The sequence below is a fragment of the Lepidochelys olivacea genome (assembly GCF_965140295.1).
Source record: "Lepidochelys olivacea isolate rLepOli2 genome assembly, chromosome: 9".
Taxonomy (NCBI): Eukaryota; Metazoa; Chordata; order Testudines; family Cheloniidae; genus Lepidochelys; species Lepidochelys olivacea.
The window spans coordinates 24632808-24658057 of NC_140419.1; the positions used below are offsets into that span (position 1 = coordinate 24632808).

Below are 25250 nucleotides of genomic sequence, written 5' to 3' on the forward strand. Positions count from 1 at the left end.
ATTTGGTGGCTCCCTAGTTCTTATGGGAACAAGTAAATAACTTTCCCTTATTCACTTTCTCCACACCACTCATGATTTTATATACCTCTATCATATCCCCCATTAGTCTCCTCTTTTCCAAGCTGAAAAGTCCTAGCCTCTTTACTCTCTCCTCATATGGGACCCGTTCCAAACCCCTAATCATTTTAGTTGCCCTTTTCTGAACCTTTTCTAGTGCCAGTATATCTTTTTTGAGACGAGGAGACCACATCTGTATGCAGTATTCAAGATGTGGGCATACCATGGATTTATATAAGGGCAATAAGATATTCTTCGTCTTATTCTCTATCCCTTTTTTAATGATTCCTAACATCCCGTTTGCTCTTTTGACTTCCACTGTACACTGCGTGGACTTCTTCAGAGAACTATCCATGATGACTCCAAGATCTTTCTCCTGATTAGTTGTAGCTAAATTAGCCCCCATCATATTGTATGTATAATTGGGGTTATTTTTTCCAATGTGCATTACTTTACATTTATCCACATTAAATTTCATTTGCCATTTTGTTGCTCAATCACTTAGTTTTGTGAGATCTTTTTGAAGTTCTTCACAGTCTGCTTTGGTCTTAACTATCGTGAGCAGTTTAGTATCGTCAACAAACTTTGCTACCTCGCTGTTTACCCCTTTCTCCAGATCATTTATGAATAAGTTTAACAAATCAATGATTAAAAAGCAAATGTTGAAGACGTAAAGTATTTGAAGTTTCTTGTATGCATTGCATTTCTTCACCCCTTGTGCAGAGAGCTAGCATGAGGCCCTCTGCTCCACTTAGGGCACTGAACTGGGACTGCACAAGAGGTTGGCTGGCTGAGCAGCTGCAGTGGAGTGCCTGAGAAGCCCCAGCTTGCCACAAACTGATCTCCAATCAAGAAATGGAACCGGCATGGAAGATCAATTTGGGGGAGGCCAGCACAGGGGAGGGGCTGTGGATCCACTTTTATGTCCCAATGCCCAAAAAACCATGGAGGGACTATGACTGCTATTCCAGCCCACAGTTTGGAGAAGCAGCTCTACACACTGGCCCAGGTTGGGACGTGAATTTCACCTCTCTTCATCCTCACACTCCATCTGCACTGAGTCTGAATACTTGGGCTTCATGCAAGTGGAGTGAATCTCATCTTTGTTTTTTCCTTATTCAAAGTGTTCCTTAAGCCAGATGGATTCTTGGAATGGATAAGGCACATTTACAGCACATACCTTCAATGATGTGTTTTCTTGAAAGCCCCCTTTCTGTTTCAGCTCTGCAAAGATACACCAGGTAAAATTACTATTAGTGTGGGTGTTATTATTATTATAAGACTTCTAAAGAACTGATGTTCTTAGATTTGCTAATTTTATATTCCAGTCAGAACAAGCTTTGAATGTTTGAGAAATGAGAAAATTAGAACTCAAATAACAGAGCTACCCTTCACTGGAGAACAAACAACCAAACCCCAGAGACAAGAGCATCCAGAAGCAACAAAATTCATATTAATAATAACCGAGGAACATTCATCCTTTCTATAGTAATGTACAACCTGACATGCAATGTATCATTCTTTTAGAAGTGGGAGAATGCAGTGATTAAGTTTAATTGGAAGATGAAGCAAAAACCAATATAAGCTTCAATTAAATTTGGTGGACTAGGATTTGATTCAATCCCCTGTCCTAACTGGTCTCTTCAGAACAACCTTATTGAAACTTTCTTGTTCACACCACCTTTTGACAACTATTCCAAAAAGATATAAAATAGAATAATTGCTTTTCCCTCAAATGTAGACATACAGTCAGTTTTATGAACTGCAACAAAGTAATTAATATGGGTTTTCAGAGATACCGCAGTCCTTATTAGGATGAGTCAATAGGAATTTTGCTTGAGTAAGGACTGCAGGGTCAGGCCCAAAGTTGTTAAACAATGACACAGTCTCTTTGCGTAGTGTATATTCTGTAGACATCTCACTTCTAAGGAAAAACTACAAGAAATTACATCCATTTTATGTGGCCCATATTTCAAATCTAAACTAGATTTAGAGGCAATATTACATTTTATAATCTTTCTTACAGACTGTTTAATTTTGTATGTGTTTGTAGTATATCAACCATATTTTGAGTCTGAAGCAAAGCAATGGCTCAATAAAGTAAAACTAGACCATTGCTATAAATCTACAGTACTGAAATGCATAGCATTCTCTTATTTATATCCAGACTCTGCTGGAGAAGCCAAAACCTATATCCTCTCTCTCCAGCTTCAAAATTTATGATAAATAACTTCAGTGAAATGACAAAATCATTTTACTCTTTTATAGAACATGTCCAAAGAAAACCTCCCAGTTCCACATGTTGCAGTTTTTATAAATTATGATACGGAGTAAACTTTACATTTTTTCTTAGACATTCTGATAGACTTTGATTTCAGTGTGTTACAAAATACACTGCACAGATCAGATTGGAAGGAAGGCAGACAGACAGAAAGATTGTACAGAGTTTGAAAAGCAAAACTTGTTAAATTTCTTTGAATAATTTAACCAATAGTTCAAACACTGGTAACATATCAGAAGTAAATTCAGCCAGTAAAAGTTGCAAAAAGAAAAGGAGTACTTGTGGCACCTTAGAGACTAACCAATTTATTTGAGCATAAGCTTTCGTGAGCTACAGCTCACTTCATCGGATGCATACTGTGGACAGTGTAGAAGATCTTTTTATATACACACAAAGCATGAAAAAATATCTCCTCCCACCCCACTCTCCTGCTGGTAATAGCTTATCTAAAGTGATCACTCAAATAAATTGGTTAGTCTCTAAGGTGCCACAAGTACTCCTTTTCTTTTTGTGAATACAGACTAACATGGCTGTTACTCTGAAACCAGTAAAATTTGTGCTTCAAGCCCACAACAGAGGGCAAACTCTCTTTCATTTAGCTCAACACTGAGAGAGAAATGGCTCATTTTTATCTCAAACAAGATGGTCTTTTTTATCTGAGCTCACTGCGGGGAGTGATCTTAAAAATATCTCCCTGACCTGTGGGTTTGAGTTAACCCCGTGTTAAATAAAACGTTATCATGTTGGCAGGGTTGGGCAGCTTTCCTCCTGCGTAGTATTATGCTGGTTGTGCTCCTTCTGATTTCATCCATGTTTTGGAAATGGAAGTTTAAGAGACTGTACTTGAACAATCTAAATTAATTATCTTGCATCAAAAGAGTGCAGAGGGGTTATTCCTTTTGGTACCATTTGCTAGGGTCTAATGCCAGGTTAATATCTTTGTTGAGCACTGACTTCTTTAAAAGTCATCTTCAAATGAGAATAAATTAGCCCCGAGATTTCACTAACCTGTATATAACTTGGTTGCCTTAAAGCAGGGGTGGGCAAACTATGGCCTGCGGGCCACATCCAGCCCTCGGGACCGTCCTGCCTAGCCCCTGAGCTCCCGGCCCAGGAGGCTCGCTCCCAGCCCCTCCCCTGCTGTTCCCCCTCCCCTGCAGCCACGCCGCCATGCAAGCAGCGCGCCTTGTGCCCGCCCACTTCCCAGGCTTTCAAATAAGCCTGTCCTGCCGCTCTGAGCAGCCTGGTAAGGGTAAGGGGATGGGGGGAGGGCAGGAGGTCCCGGGGGTCAGTCAGGGGATAGGGGGCAGTTGGATGGGGCAGAGGTTCAGGGGGACGGTCAGGAGACAGGGAGCAGGAGGGATTGGATAGGGGGTAGGGTCCCAGGGGGTCAGAGAGGACAGGGAGCGGGGGGGGAGGGTGGATAGGGGGTGGGATCCTGGGGGGGCAGTTAGGGATGGGGGTCCTGGAAGAGGGTTGTCAGAGGACAAGGAGTGGGGGAGGGATGGATGGGTCGGCAATCCCAGGGGGCCTGTCAGGGGGCAGGGGTGTGGATTGGGGATTGGGCAGTCAGGGGACAGGGAGCAGGGGGTGTTGGATAGGGTGTGGGGTCCCGGGGGGAGGCAGTTAGGGGACAAAAAGCACATGGGGTTGGATGGGTTGGAGGTTCTGAGGGGGGGCAGGAAGTGGGAGGGGGAGGATAGGTGGCAGGGGCCAGGCTGTTTGGGGAGACACAGCATTCCCTCCCCGGCCCTCGATACCGTTTTGCAACCCCAATGTGGCCCTTGGGCCAAAAAGTTTGCCCACCCCTGCCTTAAATGGATAAAGCCATGCAGAATTAAACTGTATTATCTGAAACAAAACAATTATAAAACTTACTTTCCACCCCAGTAGAGTTTTGTTGTTATGACCAGACTGGACCTCCTATACATAAAAAAGAAAGTGGGTTGCAATTTTGTTTTTAACAGGCATATGGAGTAAAGATCAAAACAAAAGCCACCCTTTTTAGGTGTTGTTCCACTCCCAAAGTGGCAATTCCTTTTTATTTACAGCTAAAGCAGTCATAAGGTTTGTCTTCAAAGGAGACTCTCAATTGAAGGTTCTTAACTTTAGCCTGGAGGACAATGCATAACTATGGCTCTATGTTCTGATTGCTTCTAATGAATAACTATATATACACACTTTCTTATACCAGTCCAAGCGTAGATGATCAAACTTTCATTGTTTGATCAATAATGCAGTACAACCTTGTTACATTGTAAACAAAATGTGGACCCTAAAATAAATAAGGAAAGTAGCTTCTGTACTCTGAGATATAAGCAAAGTTAGTATTTTCCTTAAGATTTAGGGGCCAATTCTCCTCTCACAACTGTGTAAATCAGCTGCAACTCCATTGAAATCAATGGAGTTAACTAGTGTGAAAGTGATGGTAGTGAGAGAAAAATCAGAAATGCTCAGTTCAGCATTTAACTCTTCCAGAAAAACAAAACATGCTCTGCCTGTAGCTGCTGCTAAGCAGTTAGGCATTACAGTGTCACAAGAACCCACAGTGGTTAATGATAAACATCAAACTATTCTGGCGATTTCAATAATGCTGCTGTGTCAAGAGAAAAGAGTGTAGAAAACGTCACCAAAAGCATCTGATGTAAATTACTGTTATGAAACTACTTTAATGAGAAGCAGTATGAATATTGTTATACAGTGACCTTGAGATATTAAAACCAAAAGAATGATCCATTTGCTAAGTTTGTCTATAAACTCCAATGTACTGTATTACTAAAACAAAGATCTATTGGCTGGAAAATACTTTGCTGTATACAACAAAATCTTTGTCAACCGCTCTCCAAGGGCCTGACCCATGGCTATTAATCAATAGAAAGGCTCCCAATGATTTAAATGAACACTGAACAGGGCCCAGTATTTTGTTCTGACTTCAATCAGGTGCAGGACTGCAGCAAGGAAGATTAAACAAAATATGTTTCATAGTTTAAAATACTTAAGAAAATAACACAGCAAGTATTAGACACACTTGCTGACAGTGAATTCCATTAAATATGCACACACAGAATGTATAGTTGAACAAAACGGCTGCACTACATAAACAAACCTGAACATTTTGGGGGCAAGTTTTCAAGAACAGGGGTTTGTTCCTGGTAAAGTCAATGAGATTTCTGCCACTGACTTAAAAAAGAACTGGTTCTGACCTTATCCCTAGGGGACAGATTTGTAACTCCCTAGGGAGTTAGGCACCTAAATACCTTTAAAAATGTGCCCCAGGTGCCTACGTTGAATATATTCAAAGGGGCAAAAACATGTAGCAGTGTGTACAGCTTAGGCATCCTTTTAGAAAATCTCCCCATTTTTGTTTAAGATAATAAAAATTATTTTAATTTTAGAGTAGCTCTTAAAATGCTGCATAGATCCTGAAGAGATTAATGATATAGAGCAGCTACAGGATTTTTTATTTGTACTTTGTTCTGCAGCACACTGAGTCTCTCTTGAATAATCATCCCACTAAAGTATACTTATATTTGATGTGTTGAGAATTGGAATGCCATTGGGATCATTGATTAGTGAAGGGATGAACAGGACAGATAGTGGAGATCTTTAAAGATCATGTAAATGCCACTTAAGCTACACAAATACATTCTAGTGTACACACATGAATGAATCATTTAAATTAGGTCTAATCTCATATGAGGTATTCAAAAAGAAATCCCATCATGCTTTCTATCTCTTTATATATAACATTACATGGGGAAAAAAACCCATTGCTAAGATTGCAAAGTCAAGCAGTCTCAAGCCGGGAACCCAGAAAATGAGGAGCACACAATTAGAGACCACCTATGAAAAGTTTGGTTTAAGTGACTTGCCCAGCATCACATAGAAACTCTGTCGAAAAGGTAGGGATAAAACACCCTCCAGTTTTCCAGAGCAGCATTCAACTGCCTTAACCAGGAGCCCATCCTTTCTCTTCCTGCAATCCCCTGCCTCAATCACTGCACATTCCAGCTTCTAGAACAAATGAGGCTGGAGACCTACAGACAAAAGTCTCCTTCACAGCAACCTGATTGATCCCCAGAACAGGTCCATACTGTGCACTGAAGGAGGCAGGGGTCCTATGGAAAAAAATAGTGTGACAATGATGCTATTAAAGACTGTATCATAATGTAACACCCAAGGGAGCTGAATTACGGTTGCACAGAAAACCTGAATTCTGGTATTTTCTAACTTTTCCTAACAGTAAAACAACATATTTTTTCCCAACCCGGTTCTCAAAAATGGCTGAATCTTTCCAAAAAAATTTCTGCCCAAGACAGACACCTGTTATGGAAAATTTTATCCCAAACGAAGTTTGGCAAAATTATAAACCACAACTGAAAACAGGGGTTCATAACAGGAAGCATCGGGCAATCTTAGTAATAGGAAGTGCCACCAGCTCTGCCTAGGACTTTTATTCCAGCTTTTCCAACCAGCTACCGGATCCAGCACATGTTAAAAAAGCTACTGTTTTTTAAAACAAAAGAATTCAGATATGTTCTGTGGTCCTGATCTTCTACCCCTGAAGTAAAAGGGAGTTTTGCCATTGACTTCAATTGCAGTAATTGTCAGGCAGGCTCTAAAATCTATACAGTACCTCCAGCCCTTCTTTTTGATTATGCTTCCCAGAATCAGCTCAGCCCTGGGGAGGAAAAAAAAATGCACTTGAGTATAAAATACTTTAAAGACAAGAATGCACTCAACATAAAGTAAACCATGAAACCAATTATTCATTGGAAGTCTCTGCCATAAGCACCGATACGTAACATAAAAAAAATCTGCTCACATTCAACCTTTATTTTTTTCTGTTTGACACATTGCCCCATGTCCTTGCTGACCTGAATGTGCCTTTTTTGCACTGACCTTATGAGGCAGAGAGTTGGAATTTAACAATTCAGTGCCCTGTGCTAAGCCGAATCAATATAAATGTCACACTTGTAAAGTCAACTGATTTGTTTTTAATTATGGCATTTCTCCCCTCTCCAAACATCAGCACAAAGTCAGACAGTGATTGGTCAGAAACACACTGAAGTTTCAATTTAGCTATAGAATGTCTACCAAACACATTGCAGAAAATTATAAGCCAAATCCTTAACTGTCTTGCACGGGCCCATATGGCCCAAATGCTGCAGAAATGTCATTCTGTTGGGCGGGTGACCCAGGCAGCTGAGAAACTGTGCATCAGCCTGAGTGAGGACTGCTCAAGTGACATCTATACTGGGTCTACACCGGGGGATGTGGAGGAGGGAAGTTGGCCTGTTACCCACAAATGGGAGAATGGCCAGCAGAGACTACGTTGCCAGTATCGCCTTGAAGCATGTGTTGATGTTAGGGTTTTCTTCCTTCAGCCCCATTGTGCATCAGGGCACGTTCATCCAAAACACAACCCTGCAAGTAGGGCTTTGTTCTTTTTAAAGTTAGTCAGTTTTAAGGCTGAGTGGTACAAAGCCACCTTCATGGAGGCCAGGATCTGGCCCATGACATTTTGGGTGTGTACACAAAGTCAGCTGAAGGTCATTTTGTCCATGCAAGAAACAGAGCTGAATAGAGAGTGAAATGAAGGGGAGCAATGTAGTGAACACAAACCAGGGGGATGAAAGCACTTTTAAGTGCTGGTTTTTCTATAAGAATCAGGGAGCCCATGAGAGAAGAGAACAGACTGAGGATTTATTTGTAGTGGAGACTGCAGGAAAATGCCCTCTCTCTGAAGCAGGGGTGGCCAACCTGTGGCTCCGGAGCACATGCGGCTCTTCAGAAGTTACTATGCAGCTCCTTGTCTAGGCACCGACTCCGGGGCTGGAACTACAAGCACCAACTTTCCAATGTGCCGGGGAGGGGCTCTATTCATCAATAGTGAAATGCACAGAGTAGGTTACATGTGAGATACAAGCAATGCACTTAGACTTGTTAGTCTAATCCAGTTCTCTCCTTCGAGAATGGGAACCCAAAATAGGTTCTCTGTTTATTTTCTCAGTGTGGATACTGAGCTGGAATCTCAGCTGGTATAAACTGGCACAGAAGTTAATGGAGTTAGGATGATTTACCCAGCTGAGGATCTGGCCCATTATCTTCCACTAAAAAATCAGGACTTGCTTTAAAAGTTTTTGGCAGGGGACCACTTTCTTCTTTGCCAGCACAATGGCATTGATGTAACTACATATAACTGACACTGGACAAAGAGTCCCACCCCTCTGCCCCCAGCTTAAAGATGGCCATGGCTGTAGGCCCTGCAGAAGTGATTAATGCACTCTTTAGGAGGTGGCCCGGCATATGGAGCCCTCTCTGTTCCCTGCTCAAGTTGAAACAGGGAAAAATGCAGCCAAGTACCCTATTCCTGGCAAGAGGATAGGTGCCTGCCTGAGAGGTGGAAGAGGAAAAAAGAACACAGATGTCCCAGTCTCTCTCACAGGAAATATGAGGTTCCACATAAGCAGCGTTTGTTTTTTAGAAAAATGGTGTTTATTAAGGTATCATTGTAGGACAAGGGCAGGGTGTGGAGTAGAGCAGAAATCACCCCGGCAGCATGGTGAGTGTTTCACCTGGAGGGGAGTGCCAAATTTTCACATCCAATCGCCAAATCAGGAGCTTGGGCCAGGTTTGCTGAAAGACTTGTCAAAGTCTGCAAACCTGAGCTATGCTCATTGTATTGTATGGTATGGTAGAACCTTAAAAAGCACCCAGCGAACTCTGAAAACTGGAGAGGAAAAAACATTTCACAAGAAGCACTATGAAAGAAAAGCCCCGCTTTTCACACAGTTTGTGGCACTTTGTTACCCTGGGTATACGCTAAACCCCAATTTTACTAAGTTCTTGGGGGACCCCCAAAACCTCTAGCGAGATAAAACTGGGGTGAAGTTCAATAACTTCCTAAGAGGCTGGGGGCACAAAGGGACTTGGGATCAAACTGAATTTCATAAAAGGGGAATATGTAACATCAGGGTTTACCTGTTTCTAAAGCCAATCTTTCACACTGGCAAAGCAGTAGGACATCAGACCTCTACAAGCAAGGCCCCCTGTTGGGTGACTTGCTCTTGTTTGCAAGGATGTTTAATCTAGAGTTTGAACACATAACTAAACTGGGAACACTCAAAATCCAAGGCAGATCATCCTCCTATGAAGTGTCTTAGTGCACTACTCCAGTGCGTCCCAGTATACATTTACATATGTCAAAATAAACCTTAAATGACACTAGTGCCGATCTGCAGTAACTCCATAAAAGTCAATAGGGTTACTCCAGATTTACACCAGAGTAACTGAAAATAGAACCTGATACACTTCTGTAGTTGCATTTGTTTAAAGGCTGAGTTAGGTTGGTGGTGAATAAATAGGTACAGTAGTTAAACAAAGTGAAACTTGGCTGCGTAGAACACTCCAACACCTTGAGCCACACACACACACACTTACTTTCCAGCTGCGTACACCTCCGCTGTATCAAAAAGATTTACTCCACTCTCATAAGCGATTGTCATTAGCTGTTCAGCAACCTTAGGGAAGCCAGAGACATACGATTAGTCAAGTGGCTGCAGAAACAATCCCCAGCATGCCTGACATGCTACTCACCATCTGCCCCAAGGAGCAGGGCTGTGGACCTTTGGTCAAAACGTGATTATCTGAACCAGAGTTAATTAAAACCCTGTTATCCAAAGGTCAGATATATCCCCAAGTGTATTTATTTATTTTTAGCTATATAGTGCTCTAATCAGTGTCACTCAGTGCATGTACAAATGCAATAGAATTTACTGACTCACGTAGAAACCAGCATGAAACCCCAGAATTCCCCATACTACATTCAGACAAAAGGAGGCCAGAAGGCAGTTTGTGACAGATAGTAGGGGAAGCAAGTTCCAGAGCCAAAGGCCCACCATCCACAGGGCCCTGACTCCGTCCCACAGATATTCAAATCTAGGGGCTGAAGGAGCATCTCAGCTGATTTCAAAAGTGACAGAAGCATGAGTGGAGAGGCAGTCTCAGGTAGCTGGGACATTAACCAAACAGGGCTTTATGGAACAGTCTTAACACCTTGACTTGCATTCAGAACTAAGTGGAAAGTGTTCCTAATGGTGACTATGGTATGTTAGGGCCTCATCTGTGGCTTGGGATGGGGGAATGCAGCGCAGCACATACCAAAAATCAATGGAATTGAGGCTGATTTAAGGCTGTGTCCTTAAATCGTCCCATTGTGCCTGGGCACTGCTCTTAAGCCAACATAAGTTGTTACAGGCAAAAAGCAAAGGGCTAAATTCTGTTCTCAGTTTCACAGGTTTAAATCCAACATAATCTACTGAAGGCAGTGAAGCTTCCCTGGATTTTCACCAGTGTTACTGAAGGAGTGGCAGTCAGCATTCAGCCCGAATACGCAGCACGTGTGCTCGGATTCTCTGCAGGGAAGTGGGGGAAAGAATCCTCCCCTACAGGCTGCTAAGCTGCTGCAGAGTTCTGTTCCCTACTGCAGAGGGTCTCTTGCACAACTACCCGAGAAACACATGGGTTGCACGCCATCTAGAACCCCAGTACGTGTGGAGGAGGGGTAGGAATTACACCTGAGAGGAGAATTTCCCATGGGCATTTGTAGTAGTTATACATATATACTGAGCAGAGACTGACCCTCGGATATGCTGCAATACAGTATCTAGGTGAGGAAGTAGCACTGAATGTAATTGCCATTGTTGGTTTCTAACACAATGATGTTGCTTAAACATGGCGATTGTGTGAGTTTTCAACAACAGCTAGACTGCAGGAAATATATCTAATAAAAACAACAATTCCACAAGCCCTGCTTAGTTCTTTCCTTTCCCTCAGTCATTAAGGCCGGCTGACAAGCCTAGCCATTCTAAAGGCTGTTATGAAGGTCACGTGACTCCTTGCTGCTTCTAGTAAAGAGGAATTGTATAGCCCTGTTCGTCCTATTAGCGTACAAAGCAATAACAGCAGCTATGGCCAAGGCTGTTTGTGTGGCGTACATGTTTGTACAACACATCTGAAGTAACAGTTTTCTTTCTGCAAAATACACCGTGCAGTTTTTGCAGCTGACATTGGACTTTGATATACATTTTGCAGTTCCCAAAGGAGACAGAATGTGGTGTGAGATGAACTACAGCTGCTTGTAACATCCCCTGGACCTACAATTGTTTAATAAGGGAGACTTAGGAGCATGTCTGACTTTTGCACATCTGCGCTATTCTTTTGCTCTTTGTGCAGGAGATTGGAAGACAAACTGGACTGATTTTAAGGTAATTGCTTGGTTTCGGCTGCTTTCCAGTTGAAGTGAATGGCAGCACTGCAGCGGTGAATTGATTGTGCACTGTTTTATTTTGGTAATTTTAACGGACTATTAAAATACAGCGCTGCATTTCCAAATCACTGCTGCGCTCCTCTGAAAGCATCAAGTGCTTCAATGGAGAGCAGCTGCAACGAAGCACAGAGCCCTGGCCAGCAAAAAGGAGGGATGAAGAGGAACCAGCAGTTCAGACTCTCCCGGTTTTCTAAAGGAAAACAATTGTTTTAAAGCAACCACAGCCAGCCCCAGTTAGTTATATGGTTAATTGGTTTTTGACCAAAATGGATTGTGAAATGTAAAGTGGGCTGGCTCAGTGGTCCAGCTAACAGAGCTGCCCAATATCAGGAGGAATCAAATTTCTTCAGCTCCTAGAGGCACCCCTTTCCTAGAAACTTAATTTCATGTCTCAGATGGAGTGTAATCCCCAGAAGTCAGTGTGGTTATGATAGGATCCCCAAGGAATACATGGATGGGATTTTTAAAAGTGACTAATGATTTTGGGTGCCTTGATTTTCAGTGCCCAGCTTATGACATCTTAAAAAGGCCTGATTTTCAGAAAGTGCTGAGCTCCTCTCATACTGTATGGAGTCTCAGGTTGGGCCCCCAAAAATCACTACTCACCTTCTGGAAATATTGACCATGTATTCCTGCCCACCTGTGCATCAGAATATGAGAGGAAGTAAGACATATCTACCATTTCAGTGTGTCCTGAACTGAGGATACAATATATAAAATATTTAAATGATACATACTGTATAGAATATCTACAATATTATAGAATATAAACTTGATTTGTTTTTTAATCGAGACTCAGAAAATGTGCTCCCAGAAGAACAAAATTCAGAGACTTAGGATGAATTCCTAAGCACTGAAAAATTAGAATCACAAATGGAGCAGGGTAGGAGTGTTGTGTCAGCAGGACATTTCAAGACTGGGTATTTTTTCTTAACTTATTCAAAATAGACTCAAACCTGCCACAATGGTACTTACAATCTGACACCAAACACACCACTAAAAATGTTTTTAAAATATGGCGTTTCAGATGAAAACTTGATGGGTAGCAAGCTGCAATCACAGTCCTAACCCTGCACAAATAACTTCACACACCTGAATAATCCTATTGAAATCAATGGCAACTTTTCCTGCCTGTAAAAATAAGCTCATGCACAAGTCAGCATGTTGGAGTCCAGGTTTAGGAGTGCCCTTTGGACTCTGCTCCCTAGATTGAAGGAAATCATGAATCACACACTTTGCAGAGAGGAAATACTGGTCCTCTTGGGGTCATTGCTATTGCTTGATGGGAAATGATAGTGGAAGTTTTATGCAGCACTGCACTCTTCCACACACACCATATAGGCCCAAGGTCTGGCTAGGCTTGCATATAAATGCACACCTGAAAATCTGGGGGCAGGTGGAGAACTGATATTGACCTCAAAGGCCTACAGAGTTAAAGGTGTTTGTAAACTCTTTCACTCTAACATTTAACAGCAATAGGGTCATGGTTATTTTCTACAAAGGCCTTGGTTTTACTCGGTTACTTGGCAAACTCCCAAAAGCATTCATTCAAGATGAAAGTTTATTGATTAAACACACAAAAAAGGAGCACAGAATTAAAACAAGAATTTATATTAAAACTGTGGTTTAGTGATCATGCAAAACAAATTTAGTTAGACCCTGTCAAAGTCTCTCTCCTTTTGGAGTTAAAATATCAGTCTCTTTTTTTTTTTTTAAACAACCTTTGATGAAAAAGAAAGTTAATTTTACTCTCAGTCCTGATGTGCGACGGGCATTCATTTTTCCTGTTTTCAACATAGACACACGGTGGATGAGAGACAGGATAGAAAAGGTGGGAGAAATATGGCTGTCAATGATGTTTTTTTGAATACTGGACCACTGGAGTGGATGCTTTGGCTGGCAAGTTGAGCATGACACCTACTGCTTGGACTCTGGTTCATGTTCTGGTCAAGGATGTCATCTCTTTGGATCCTTTCTCCTTAGACAAGACAGGCTTGGATGAATGCAGCGTAGCTGATGTTGGGATTCGATGAAAAGCCAAGAGAGTGAGAGATAGAATAGGAAGAGAGGGAGAGGGGGGCAGTGGCAAAAGCAACTCAAAAAGGGAAGGGAAAACAATACAGGATCTTATGTGCCTCTGCGGTGCAGGCAATTAGATATCCCCACTGCCAGGCTGAGTACTGGATGTCATGATAATGTGATATGCACTGTTGTTGTCTTAGCAATGTTGGTCCCAGGATAATATGCTGACTTTCAGCACTCATAGTTGAAAACCAAAGTTCCTTAAACAAGACCAACGGCCAGCCTGCTTTCCTCTCAGGAAGAAAGTCCCTTGGCCTGATCTGCTCCTCATGACTTCAGGTTGAAGGAGCTGAAATGAGTCGAGATGAGTTGCAGTTCTGGCAGGTTGGGGGATGCACTGGGGGGGACGAAGATTCTTCTTTTTTTCCCAATGTCTCTTTTTAAGACCCCCCAAAAGGAGTTAAGTTAAATTCATTTCCATAAAGCCAAACTTGGCATAGGTGACTTCATTCTCACATTTTCTTGTTTACAAAGTATGATCTCACCATAGCCCTTTACTATGGTCAAAAGGCCATTTTTCTTTGGGCTAATTCAATTTTTCTGCCTGGTTTTCTGGCACCTGTTCATAGCATTGATTTATTGAAAAAACTTCACTTATTTTGCATGATTAATTCTCAGGCAGGCAAAAAGTCATAGGCTATTGTGACATCTTATGAACTTTCCTATACTTTTCACAGTTGAATTTAGGGTAAATCTGTTGGCCCAATAATCACAACAGAACCCCAGTCTACTTTAGTCCTGGCTATCCCACAAACCTTCTGAGATGATGTTTTGTAGGGAGGAACATTACGGAGTCTTGCTTAGGAAATAAGGACATGGCCCATTTGTGATAGACATAATGACCTGACCTAGTCTCATGCAGCTTCTACAAGCCACAGTAAAACAAGCCCGAGTAATATGCACACGATATCTGTGCATTAGTGCAAGAAGAGCCAGAATATAGATTTATATCAACATCCCTTTCACCTGTGTTAAGGGAAATTTCTTTCCTGCAGGAAAAGAAACTTTTACAGTTAATAGAGATGAAACCAATAGAAATGTAATAGGGTCCTATAGATATTCATCTGTAACTCTATGGAATGTAATATAGAAAGGATATAGTTCTTAATTTTTTTAACCTTCCTATAAAATTCTATAGCAGGGATATAATTCTCCAATAAATTTCATAGGATACTAAAACCCCATCATTTTCCATTCAACTCTATCTGATTCCTAACATTTACTGAAGAGAGGTTTTCCGTTTGTGTTGATTTTTAGTGAATTTATCACTTATGAAATATGCTGGGTTGACAGCCTTGGAGACTGAAGTCTTCTATGGATCCACCAGACAGATCATAGTAATGTGAGCTTCCCCATATGGTCCTGCCAATATGACAACTCCCACTCAGAAGGAGTGCCTCTAGGGATGACAGAGGAATTCAGTCCATGGCTCATTCAGTCCTTGGTAGAATGCAAATTAGTTTCGAATGCAGTGGTGACTGACAGACACTTGCCATCTAAAAAAAGTACCAAGACCACCAACCCACTTCACAATGGCCACTGAGAAGCTATCAGATAACAACTTTGGGTTGTTCCAACCTGGGATAGACCTGAACCAAAGTTCCATCAGTATTTTGAAATAGTTTTTTTCTATATTAAATGTTTTAAAATGACCACATTTAGATAAGTGAGAGTACAAGACTTATTAGGCCAGATATATCCTGGAGTAAGCCTACTGAAGTCAATGCACTTCAACCAGGGATGAGTTCAGCCCCTTGTCCCCTGACTTAATGTGGAAGATTAGACTGACTGAATCACAGAATTCCAAGGCAGGAGTTCTATAAAACTGAAAGCACCAATTATTCAAACTGTTTTACTTAGATTTGCTTTTTAACTAGAGATGGACCTGAGCTGCAGAGTTCAGATCTGAACTTTCCCAAAGTTTTGGAGAGGAGGGGCAGAGGTTCAGATCTTGGATTTTGTTTTGGGCCCAACTCTAGTTTTAGCTGATAGGCTGCATATGAAAAGACAAACACCAGAAGTCATGAGGAGTTTTTAAATGATCAATATCAGTGATAACTAAAGGCCTGATCCTACAAATAGCTGATCAGGTTGAAATGCTGGCCCACTGAAGTCAATGGGATTTTTGCCATTGATTTTAATGGGGCCAGGTTTTTACCCTCTGTGTTTAAAACACTGCAATATAAAGAAGAATCCCCTTTGTTATGCTATTGTATATTTTCATCAGTCCCTTACACACCATTTGTAAGATAAAATGGTTTCTCTCTCTTCTAGAAAATCCTCTACATCTTAACACACAATACTTCTCTCCTTCCACCAAGGTTATTGACACTTTCTCTCTCCTGGTGCTTCGAGTGAGGCTGCTGCAAGTTTTTGTTATGGATAACTAATGTCCATGAAGTTCCCAAAGCTTAGTAAAATATGTCAGTTACACAGCACCTTCAAAGGGTTATTAGCAGAGATTAAGAACCATCCGTTACGGCCAAGAGTCAGTGTTGTCAGTGCAAAGCCCAAAGATATTTTCAGTTGTTTCATCTATACTTTTTATGTCAAAAATCATCTGGCACCTCATTATACGCTGACACTGTGCCTATATTTATGACTGTACTGGATTACTTACATTATGCCAAAAAAAAAAAAAGTCATACATCTACTGTGGGAACAATCAGATTCTCATTACAACTGTCAGAGGTAAATGCTGATCCTTCTTTTCATAGCTGTTTGGAATATTTTTTTAATGGAAAGGTTTTTTTTATTAAATTTAACCTTTGGAAATGTCATAATCACTAAGACTTTGTGAAACGTAGCAGAAGTGCAAACTTTCTGTTCCTGAGTATGATAATTCTCTGTCATTTCCTGTTACAGAAATAGACTCTGCTTATTCTGCTATGACTTGACTTGTACAAAACATTTATTCAATTTTATGAGTTTTACTTCAACCAAACATTACTTACGTCATCTGAAATTTGACCTCCAAATGTGACCCATGTCCCTAGAAAGAATAAAATCATTTGTTACTGTTAAGGATTTTGTTTAAATTTACAGTACACAGTATAATTATGATACTTTTCCTCAGGTAATCTCTTGATTATTATTTTTTTTAAATGGCCAATCTCTGTAATGAGATGTGCTTGTTTAAATTTAATTGGCCAATGAATCACAGAAAGTCTGTGCTTTCATTTCTTAAAGGGGTGTGTCACAGAAAGGTAGGGTGTTCTTCCATCTGGTGTGAAGGAGGATGAAATGTCTTAAGAGCACACTGCTGATAGCTAAATCAGTTTGAAAATGACTTGAAACTAAAGTGAGCCCCATACTAAGCTCTGCTGAAAACTTTTGTCAAGGATTGATAGATTTCATCTTCCTATCTCCTAGCAATCGCCATAAACGTTCTCCATAAACGTTCAACAGGCCTTTCTTCTTCTTAAACCAACCCTCAAGTTCAAGTTTCTGAATTCTGGCTTTCAAGACTGCACAACCCTACTCTGGCTTCCAGTTCCGTTCTCCTTTCTTCCTGTTTCCACACTCACAGGGGTAGAGTCTCAGCTGGTGTCAAGTGTTGTGGCTCCACTGCCTGTCAATGGAGCTGTGACAATTTACACTAGCTGAGGATCTGCCCCAGCACTCAGCTTGCTCCATTCAAGCTTCCTGCCTGATCAGCTGCTTTGTATTTGTCTCCCAGTCTCATTTTTGTGCTTGGGACAATTTAGGGGCAACGAGGGGACAATACACATTGCCCCGTCCGCAGGTACCGCGCCCCCAGCTAACATTGGCCGGGAACTGTGGCTAATGGGAGCTGCAGGGGCGGCGCCTTTGGAGGGGGCAGTGCGCAGAGCCGCCTGGCATTGCCTCTGTTTAGGAGCCAGAGAGGGGGACATGATGCTGCTTCCGGGAGCTGCTTGAGGTAAGTGCCGCCCGGAGCCTGCATCCATGACTTCCTCCCATGCCCCATCCCCCTACCCCAGCCCTGAACCCCTTCTTGCCCTCCAAACCGCTCAGCCCTAGCCTGGAGCACCCTCCTACACCCCAAGCCCCTCATCCCTGCCCCACCCCAGAGCCTGTACCCCGCAGCCACAGCCCTCACCCCACCCCCTGCACCCTGCCCCAGCCCGGAGCCCCCACCCATACCTTGAACTCCTCATTTATGGCCCCACTCCAGAGCCCCAACCCCCTGCCCCTGCCCCAGCCCTGATCCCCCTCCTGCCCTCTGAACCCCTCAGTCCCAGCCTGGAGCACCCTCCTACATCGCAAGCCCCTAATCCCCGCCCCACCTCAGAGCCCGCACCTCCAACCCCCTACCCCAGCCCAGAGCCTCACCCCCCCCCCCCCCGCACCCTGAACTCCTCTTTTCTGACCCTACCCCAGAGCCTGCACCCCCAGCCAGAGCCCTCAACCCCAATTTCGTGAACATTCATGGCCAGCTATACAATTTCCAAACCCAGATGTGGCTCTTGGGACAAAAAGTTTGCCCACCCCGATCTATAAGATAATATATCATAAAAGGTCTAAATAAAAACCAACATTTTGATTTTATCAAAACAAAATATTTTGACCGTTCCTTCCCTCCTCCAAAAAATTCTTTGAGTCATTTTTTTCTTAACAAGCACTGTCTCTCTAACGAGTATGTGTTTCAGTGGGAACTGTGAATGTTATGATTTAATTGGCTATTTATTAAACCACAGTGTTTGTGGTATCATCATTTAGAAGGTTGCTTCACGAAGTATGGATTTTTACTGTCAAAATTAGACAATATAAGTAAAATTACCGTGCCTCTAAAAAGTATCAAAGTCACACACTGCATACTACAATTAAGTATATGCAAATAAGTACAAATAAGTATATGCTTTAACAGCCCTTGCTTCTGTCCTAAATATCTGAGCCTACACAACATGACCTGGAAAGCAAAGTGTTGAAGTGTGAAAAAAGGGAATCATTTCATACTACCATTTGCTCTTTGTTACCTAGTTACCATGTCAGTTTGATGTACAGCACAGTTCTTATTTTTGCAGCTCTTCAGGAATTACACATTCACCACATATAAAATTATTTGTTATTGTTTTAATACAAGAATGAGGACCATCCAGATACAATAATCTTTTACTATGAACTTCATGGTTACACTTGTACATGTAGTATGCATTAAATGTGATGACACAATTACTTTTGATGGGCACCTATACATTTAGCAAGGAATTTGCCACAGGGAAGAGTTAGTTATACTATAGTTAGAAGTTAAAATTTTATAGAGAGAGCCTACTTATATAAAACAACATATATTACACATTTCCAATTTGAAACTCAACCATATAGAACCTGGCCATGCAAACCTTCCCATTGACAGCAATCAGATTACTCATGTGAATAAGCATTACAGGATCAGGCCTTAATGCTAGAAAATTATATAGGGTTAATTTCATTCAGACAATGTATGGAAAGCTGACCTAAATGCCTTGGGGGGAATGCTAGCACTTCTGAAAAAGAGATTTGGTAAACATAGCCAGGATATTTGCCTTTCTATCTTGCGATTTTATCCAGTGAAGAATCTGCATCAAGTGCAAAATATTCAACACAAAAATCACATTTGAAACGTATAGAAGTGTTTACAGCTTAGTAGTGGCCTGACAAACTCCGTAACAAACGGGGGGCCCTCAGGAGGCTGTTGGCGGGATGGAAGGACAAGAGTTACACTAATAAGATCAGCAAAAACAATGAATACTTGTGTACTGTGTTAATATATATCTTCCTACTGGATATTCCACTCCATGCATCTGATGAAGTGCGTTTTAGCCCACGAAAGTTTATGCCCAAATAAATTTGTTAGTCTCTAAAGTGCCATAAATCCTCCTTGTTGTTTTTGCTGATACACACTAACACGGCTACCCCTCTGAAACTAATAAGCTTACACTTTTGATGTAGGTAATTGCATATCTTTTGGTTCACCATAAAGCTGTTTTAAAAAAAAAAGATTTGGTCTCTGTGGCAGGAACCGTCCTCGTGCTCAATGCGTGTATAGCACCTCATACAATAAGGCCTGTAGACACCACCACAATCTAAATACATACATGAAAAGTATTGTTTATTTTTGTGGGCATCGTGGAAGAAATGATTCTTAAGGCAGGACTAGAAACATTTTAACACTCTTAAATACTTTTAACATACCAACCCTTTGAGCGACTTCAAGCAGCTACTCTTTTAAAGAAAATCAGCCAGTGGGAGAAATGTTGCAATCTTTTCCTCAAGAAGTTGGCCCGAATCTCTCTGTGCACTAGTTTACTCATCTTTAAATGGGAGTAGTGCTACTTTTGAAAACCTCCTTGTCTATTTACAGCATAATATTTAAGCTGAAATTATCTGTAAACTGGGATAGGTGCCTGCTTATTGTTTCTCTGTAGAATGTCGATATTCTATATTTATAATTCCGAAAGAGCTATGCCATTTTGAGCAAGCTTGGTTCCTCCCATCCGCAAACATTTTAGCTGATTTCTGAGGACTGTTAGGGATTAACAGGGGGAAGGGTAGAACTGACATTTAACTCTACTTCCATGCTAGTTGTTGGAAGTAAACCATTAGCAGGAATGGATGTACAGTTATGATCTACCCATTTTCAGTAAGAGGATAATAGTCCCTGATGCATATGCATTCATTTTGTTAACGTGTGCACCCAGAAACTATCAGAATAATTCTGGAACCATGCAGTGAAGTTTTTTGCTTGCACCACCCAGGCACATTTACCCGATTTGGTGCTACCACTCCACTGCTTTGCCAGCTGCTATTCCATCTGCTCTGAACAATGGTTTTTATTTACCTTAGCAAGCCTAAGCTATTTCCCAAGATAAAAAATTATAGTACTGACCTCAGTTGCTGCACTATAAACCCAAAGTAACATTATTTTTCCTTCACTGGAGAGCCTCTGGATTTATACCAGTGCAGCTGAAATCAGAACATGATGTGTATGTTCAGTTGCTGATCTGTCAGTAAAGATTGTAAGAGGAAGTTTATCTTTGGTAACAGAGTCATTACCCATCTCTTGATTACCCCTCTTCTTTAGCCCTTCCCCTTTACTTTTGTTTCCCCCTCTGGTCTGTTGTCTAGCCTTCTCACCCTTCTTCACATCCCCCATGGATCTGCTCCTCACTTTGTCATTTCTCTCTGGTTCTTCTCTTGCACAGCTCTACCCTGTTGTGCTGCTGTGCAATCAATGAGCTTCAAAGGAAAACTCAAGCCTTTCATAAGTTTTGCTTTGCAGCCAGTGATGCACATGCCACACAAAGGAAGTGGGTGTAGCAGCCCAGCTTAGCAAGTCTTTAAGGCTGCGTCTAAACTGCAAAGTTTGGTCAATGTAAGTTACGTTGGCATACAGACGCCCACTTTTGTACATCACATGGGCACGCACACACTTGACTGCTTGCATTGGTGCTGCACATCCTCACCAGGAGTAGTTGTGTTGATGGAAAATGCAGTACACCACGGGTAGGTATTCCAGAGTGCCCAGCACTACCGTCTGGCACAATGCAGTGCTTTGCATTTTGCACTGCTTTGTGTGATACCAGCAATTCGTCCTGGGATTTCTGAGAACTAGTTTCCACATTGCCATTTTCTCCATCCCATTAGGCTTATTCCATCCCATAATTTATCATGCCATTTTTAATACTGGCACAGTATGGTGTGCCATTTTCCTGTCTTCGCCATTTCTCTGACCAAAACATGGACGCTTCAGAGCTCAGTGCAATTCGAATGACCATTGCTAACACAGGATGCACGATTCTTCCATATTCATGGCACGTCAGTGAGTACTATGACAGCAAATGGTGTGGTGAAAAGGAGGAAGAGAATTTGACAGTGATGACTGGATGCTGATGGAGACAGTGAATAAAAATGTCATGTTGCTGCTGGCATTCATAGAGCAACTCCACAGGGTAGATTGATGCTTCTGGCCCCAAGAAATGAGCATTGACTGGTGGGATTGCATCGTAATGCAGGTTTGGGATGACAAGCCGTGGCTGCAGAACTTTTAGATGTCAAAGGCCATGGTCCTGGATCTGTGTGCTGAGCCTGCCCCAGCCCTCCAGTACGGGGACACTAGATGAGATCTGCATTCCCAGTGGTGAAGTCAGTGGCGATTGCACTCTGGAAGCTTGCAATATGGATTGCTATTGGTCAGTCAATGGACAATCAGTTCAGAGTCAGCAAATTTACAGTGGTGGCCACAGTCATCCAACTGTGCAGGGGCCATTAAGCATATCCTGCTGCAAAGGACTCTGACCCTCAGCAATGTGCATCAAATAGAAGGATTTGAAGCAACAGGCTTCCTGAACTCTGGTGGGGTAATAGACAGGACACACATCCCTATTCTGCCTCTATCCCATCTTGCCAGTGAGTACATAAAGGGAAAGGGATAATTTTACAGGGTTATGCAAGTGCTAGTGGATCAGCAGGGATGATTCACTGACATCAGTGTGGGCTAGTCAGGGAAGATGCATGATTCTTGAGTCTTTAAAGAACACAGGACTTTTCCAAAAGATGCAAGCAGGGACATTCTTCCCTGACCAATGCAATCCCATTGGTGATGTTGAAATGCCAAGAGTGATTCTGGAGGACCCACCATACCCTTTGTTCCCCTCGTTCATGAAACTGTACACTGGCTGCCTTCCCAGCACCAAGGAAAGATTCAACAACAGGTGACTGATGAGTGTGCTTTTGGTAGATTAAAAGCTTGCTGGTGATGTTTAATGACTAGGTTTGATCTCAGTGAGGCAAACATTCCTAATGTTATAGCTGCATGTTGTGTACTATGTAATATCTGTGAGGCGAAGGGGGAAAGGCACCAGGCAGGGTGGAGGGGTGAGGTAGACTGGCTGTCTGCTGAATTTGAACAGCCAGACACAGCCAACTGAGGAGCTATACAGCTGAGGAAGGCCTTAAAAGACCATTTTAACTATTAGCCACAGTAGTGTTGTGTAATACTTTGGTAAATTGGTGTGCCTGTGTGTGTAGTGTTTAAATAGGGGAGGGCTATTGACGCCTCTTATGAATTTTGTAATGTGGCATTTATAAGTGGTCTAAACACATATTGTGGAAAGACAAAATAACAAATGCCAGAGTACGGGAGCTGACAGAGCAGGGGACATGTTAAAAATATCATCAAAGAAAGAAGGGGCTCAGGTATTTGGGATATGTACAACATATGGAAGACGGGAGATATGCTAAGTAAGCATGGAATTGGGTACCCAGTGAAGTAGGGTGACCATATGTCCCGTTTTGGCCGCAACAGACCCTTTTCAAAGTCCTGTCCCGGCTATCCTGACTTTTTTCTCTCAGAAGGAGGCATTTGTCCTGTTTGCTTTTATTGACTTGATCAGCTGGCAAGAGCAAACAGGACAAATGCCCACTTTTGTCAAAAAAGTGGGGTGCAATGTGGAGGAACGTGGGGGGGGGGGCGAGCAGAGATGCCAGACGCTCCTCCCCCAGTGGGGAGGCCAAGCTGCAGTGGGGTGAGGTCCCTTCCAACCCTGATATTCTATGATTCTATGAGGATGCAGCGTTCCAGCGGGTGGGGGAGGAGGCGGCACGGCAGTGTTCCCGTGACAAGCCGACAGCCTCCTGAGGGCCCCCCAAAAGGGTTCTAGCCATGGGCAACAGTCCTGCGGTGGGGGGTGGAACAGCTTGGGTGAGTGGCTGGGGGCATTCTGCTTTCTCTTTGGGAAATGTGGTCACCCTACAATGAGGGAAAGAGCAAATGAGGAAGGCCAAGGAAAAGCTGGCAGAAGACAACAAGTGCACGGATATCACCTAGAAAGAAGTATCACAATTAGTGAGTGACGTAGTCAATGGAGGAACAGGCCTGCCCAATGTGTCAATGGAACAGGAGGAACTAAGGTAAGGTAAATTAATAAAGGTACTCTGTGTTTCAAAAAACAGAACTTTATTGTGTGCAAAAAAATACAGGAAACTAAGATAAAGTACAAATATACAAGATAAAAACATGTTAGCAGCAGTATAAGGGGATAACCCAAACTTATAAAAACCAACTAAACATACAGTTTTACATATTAAAAACATATTACAGTGTTTTAAACATGTGGCAAAACAGGTAGTGCACTGTGCTTGGTGGCTCATCCTCTATTTATCAGAGGTCAATGTACATGTAGTTATGGTTCTCTGTGTTTTCCTCTAGCATGAAATGGCAGGAGAAAGGGTTCATGCCATGCTGACCCTTGTCATGTTGGGGTATATAGGGAGCAGTGTCCATAGAGTTTCCCATGGATTTGGAAGGCTGTTGTGTCCAGGGTCTTTGGGCATGTAGCTCCATCATATCCTATGACATCTGAGTTTGTTGCCTGAGCAAAGCCATAATGTCTTGGTTCACTTCCCACCACACATCTCTGTCCCTTTGCCTCTCCTGCAGCAACTGCTCCCTCCGTTCGTGGTCCTTCATGCTGATCTTGGACATTCAGCCCCTCCAATCCCCGTATTCATGGTCAGCAGTTGTAGAGGACTCAAGAGTCTCACAGGAAATATCCTCCCTAGTTTGCTTCTTTCTTCAAGTGATCGGCGTCAGATATCCAGCTTGCAGATGCTCCCTCAGCCTCTCTATGCTCTGCTTGCAGCACAGGCTGCAAAGTGAAACTTACCAGAGACGCTAATAGATTACACTTTGAAGGCCATTGGTCATACTGCACAATGAAATGGAAGTGTGCACTGAATCAAATGTCGATGGGGCTGTATGTTTGAATCCCAGTTGTATTTCAATGCTCTCTAGCTTGCATAATTCTTTTAAACACTTGTTTTAAAAAATTCCAATCATGCACCCAGTTCAGAAATGCACCCTGAGATGAATGCATTATGGGTTCAAAACTGTCAGCGTGCCAGCAACAATCACATTTTCTTCTCTTCATGTCATTCAATGTGGTGTTTTGTTGACCCAGAAGATGGACAGAATGTGAGAGATCATAACCCTGTGTATGCTCAGCCAGGAACTGAAGAGGCAATGTTTACTGTAGAATTTTCCCCCATTGCTACCCTAAAATTTCCCACCATTGCTATCAGCACTAGTGCTTGCTTAGATTGTAAGTTATTCAGGGCAGGGACAGTTTCTTTATATTTGTACAGTGCCTAGCACTGTGGTACCTGGTGACACCACAATATAAATAAAAGTGCAGACCAGCACCCACCTGCATTTTAACTACTGTGTCATCTAGATATTCTCTGAGAAAGGTTAAATGACATGATGGTTAAAATGCCAGCAACTGTCTGTAGCCTTCTCCACCCTTTTGTACTTTCTATTACTACTGCTGGCAGAAATGCAATGGTGCAACATTTTACAGAAAAAGTCCAAAGTAAACAGTAAAGGAACCATGTTTCAGCTCTGTTGCAATTGGAACATTTTCTAACATGGTTTGGCTGGCACCAAATGGTGTTAGAACTGTCAACAAAAACATAGGTTCTAGCCTGGACAGTGAAAGGGGCTAGAACATGGTATTAAAAGTGATTTAACACCATTTA

At 42.3% G+C, this 25250-nt stretch overlaps 1 protein-coding gene and 1 long non-coding RNA gene across 5 annotated transcripts in view; one reads left to right on the plus strand and one right to left on the minus strand.

Moving 5' to 3' along the window:
- The window catches only part of KCNAB1 (potassium voltage-gated channel subfamily A regulatory beta subunit 1), a gene marked incomplete at its 5' end in the record, with an annotated part of 237651 nt that overhangs the window by 46918 nt on the left and 165483 nt on the right, over nucleotides 1–25250 (minus strand). For all 4 annotated transcript variants that reach the window (XM_084639176.1, XM_084639177.1, XM_084639178.1 and 1 more), the window contains 5 exons: nucleotides 1238–1281; nucleotides 4217–4261; nucleotides 6975–7019; nucleotides 9782–9861; nucleotides 16706–16743. In XM_084639176.1, coding sequence (XP_084495302.1) covers nucleotides 1238–1281; nucleotides 4217–4261; nucleotides 6975–7019; nucleotides 9782–9861; nucleotides 16706–16743 — 252 coding nt within the window. The remainder of the gene's footprint in view (nucleotides 1–1237; nucleotides 1282–4216; nucleotides 4262–6974; nucleotides 7020–9781; nucleotides 9862–16705; nucleotides 16744–25250) is intronic.
- Nucleotides 786–24396, plus strand: LOC311526292. The gene is made up of 3 exons (XR_014712985.1): nucleotides 786–1066; nucleotides 1182–1298; nucleotides 24154–24396. It is a non-coding gene; the product is annotated as an uncharacterized lncRNA (long non-coding RNA).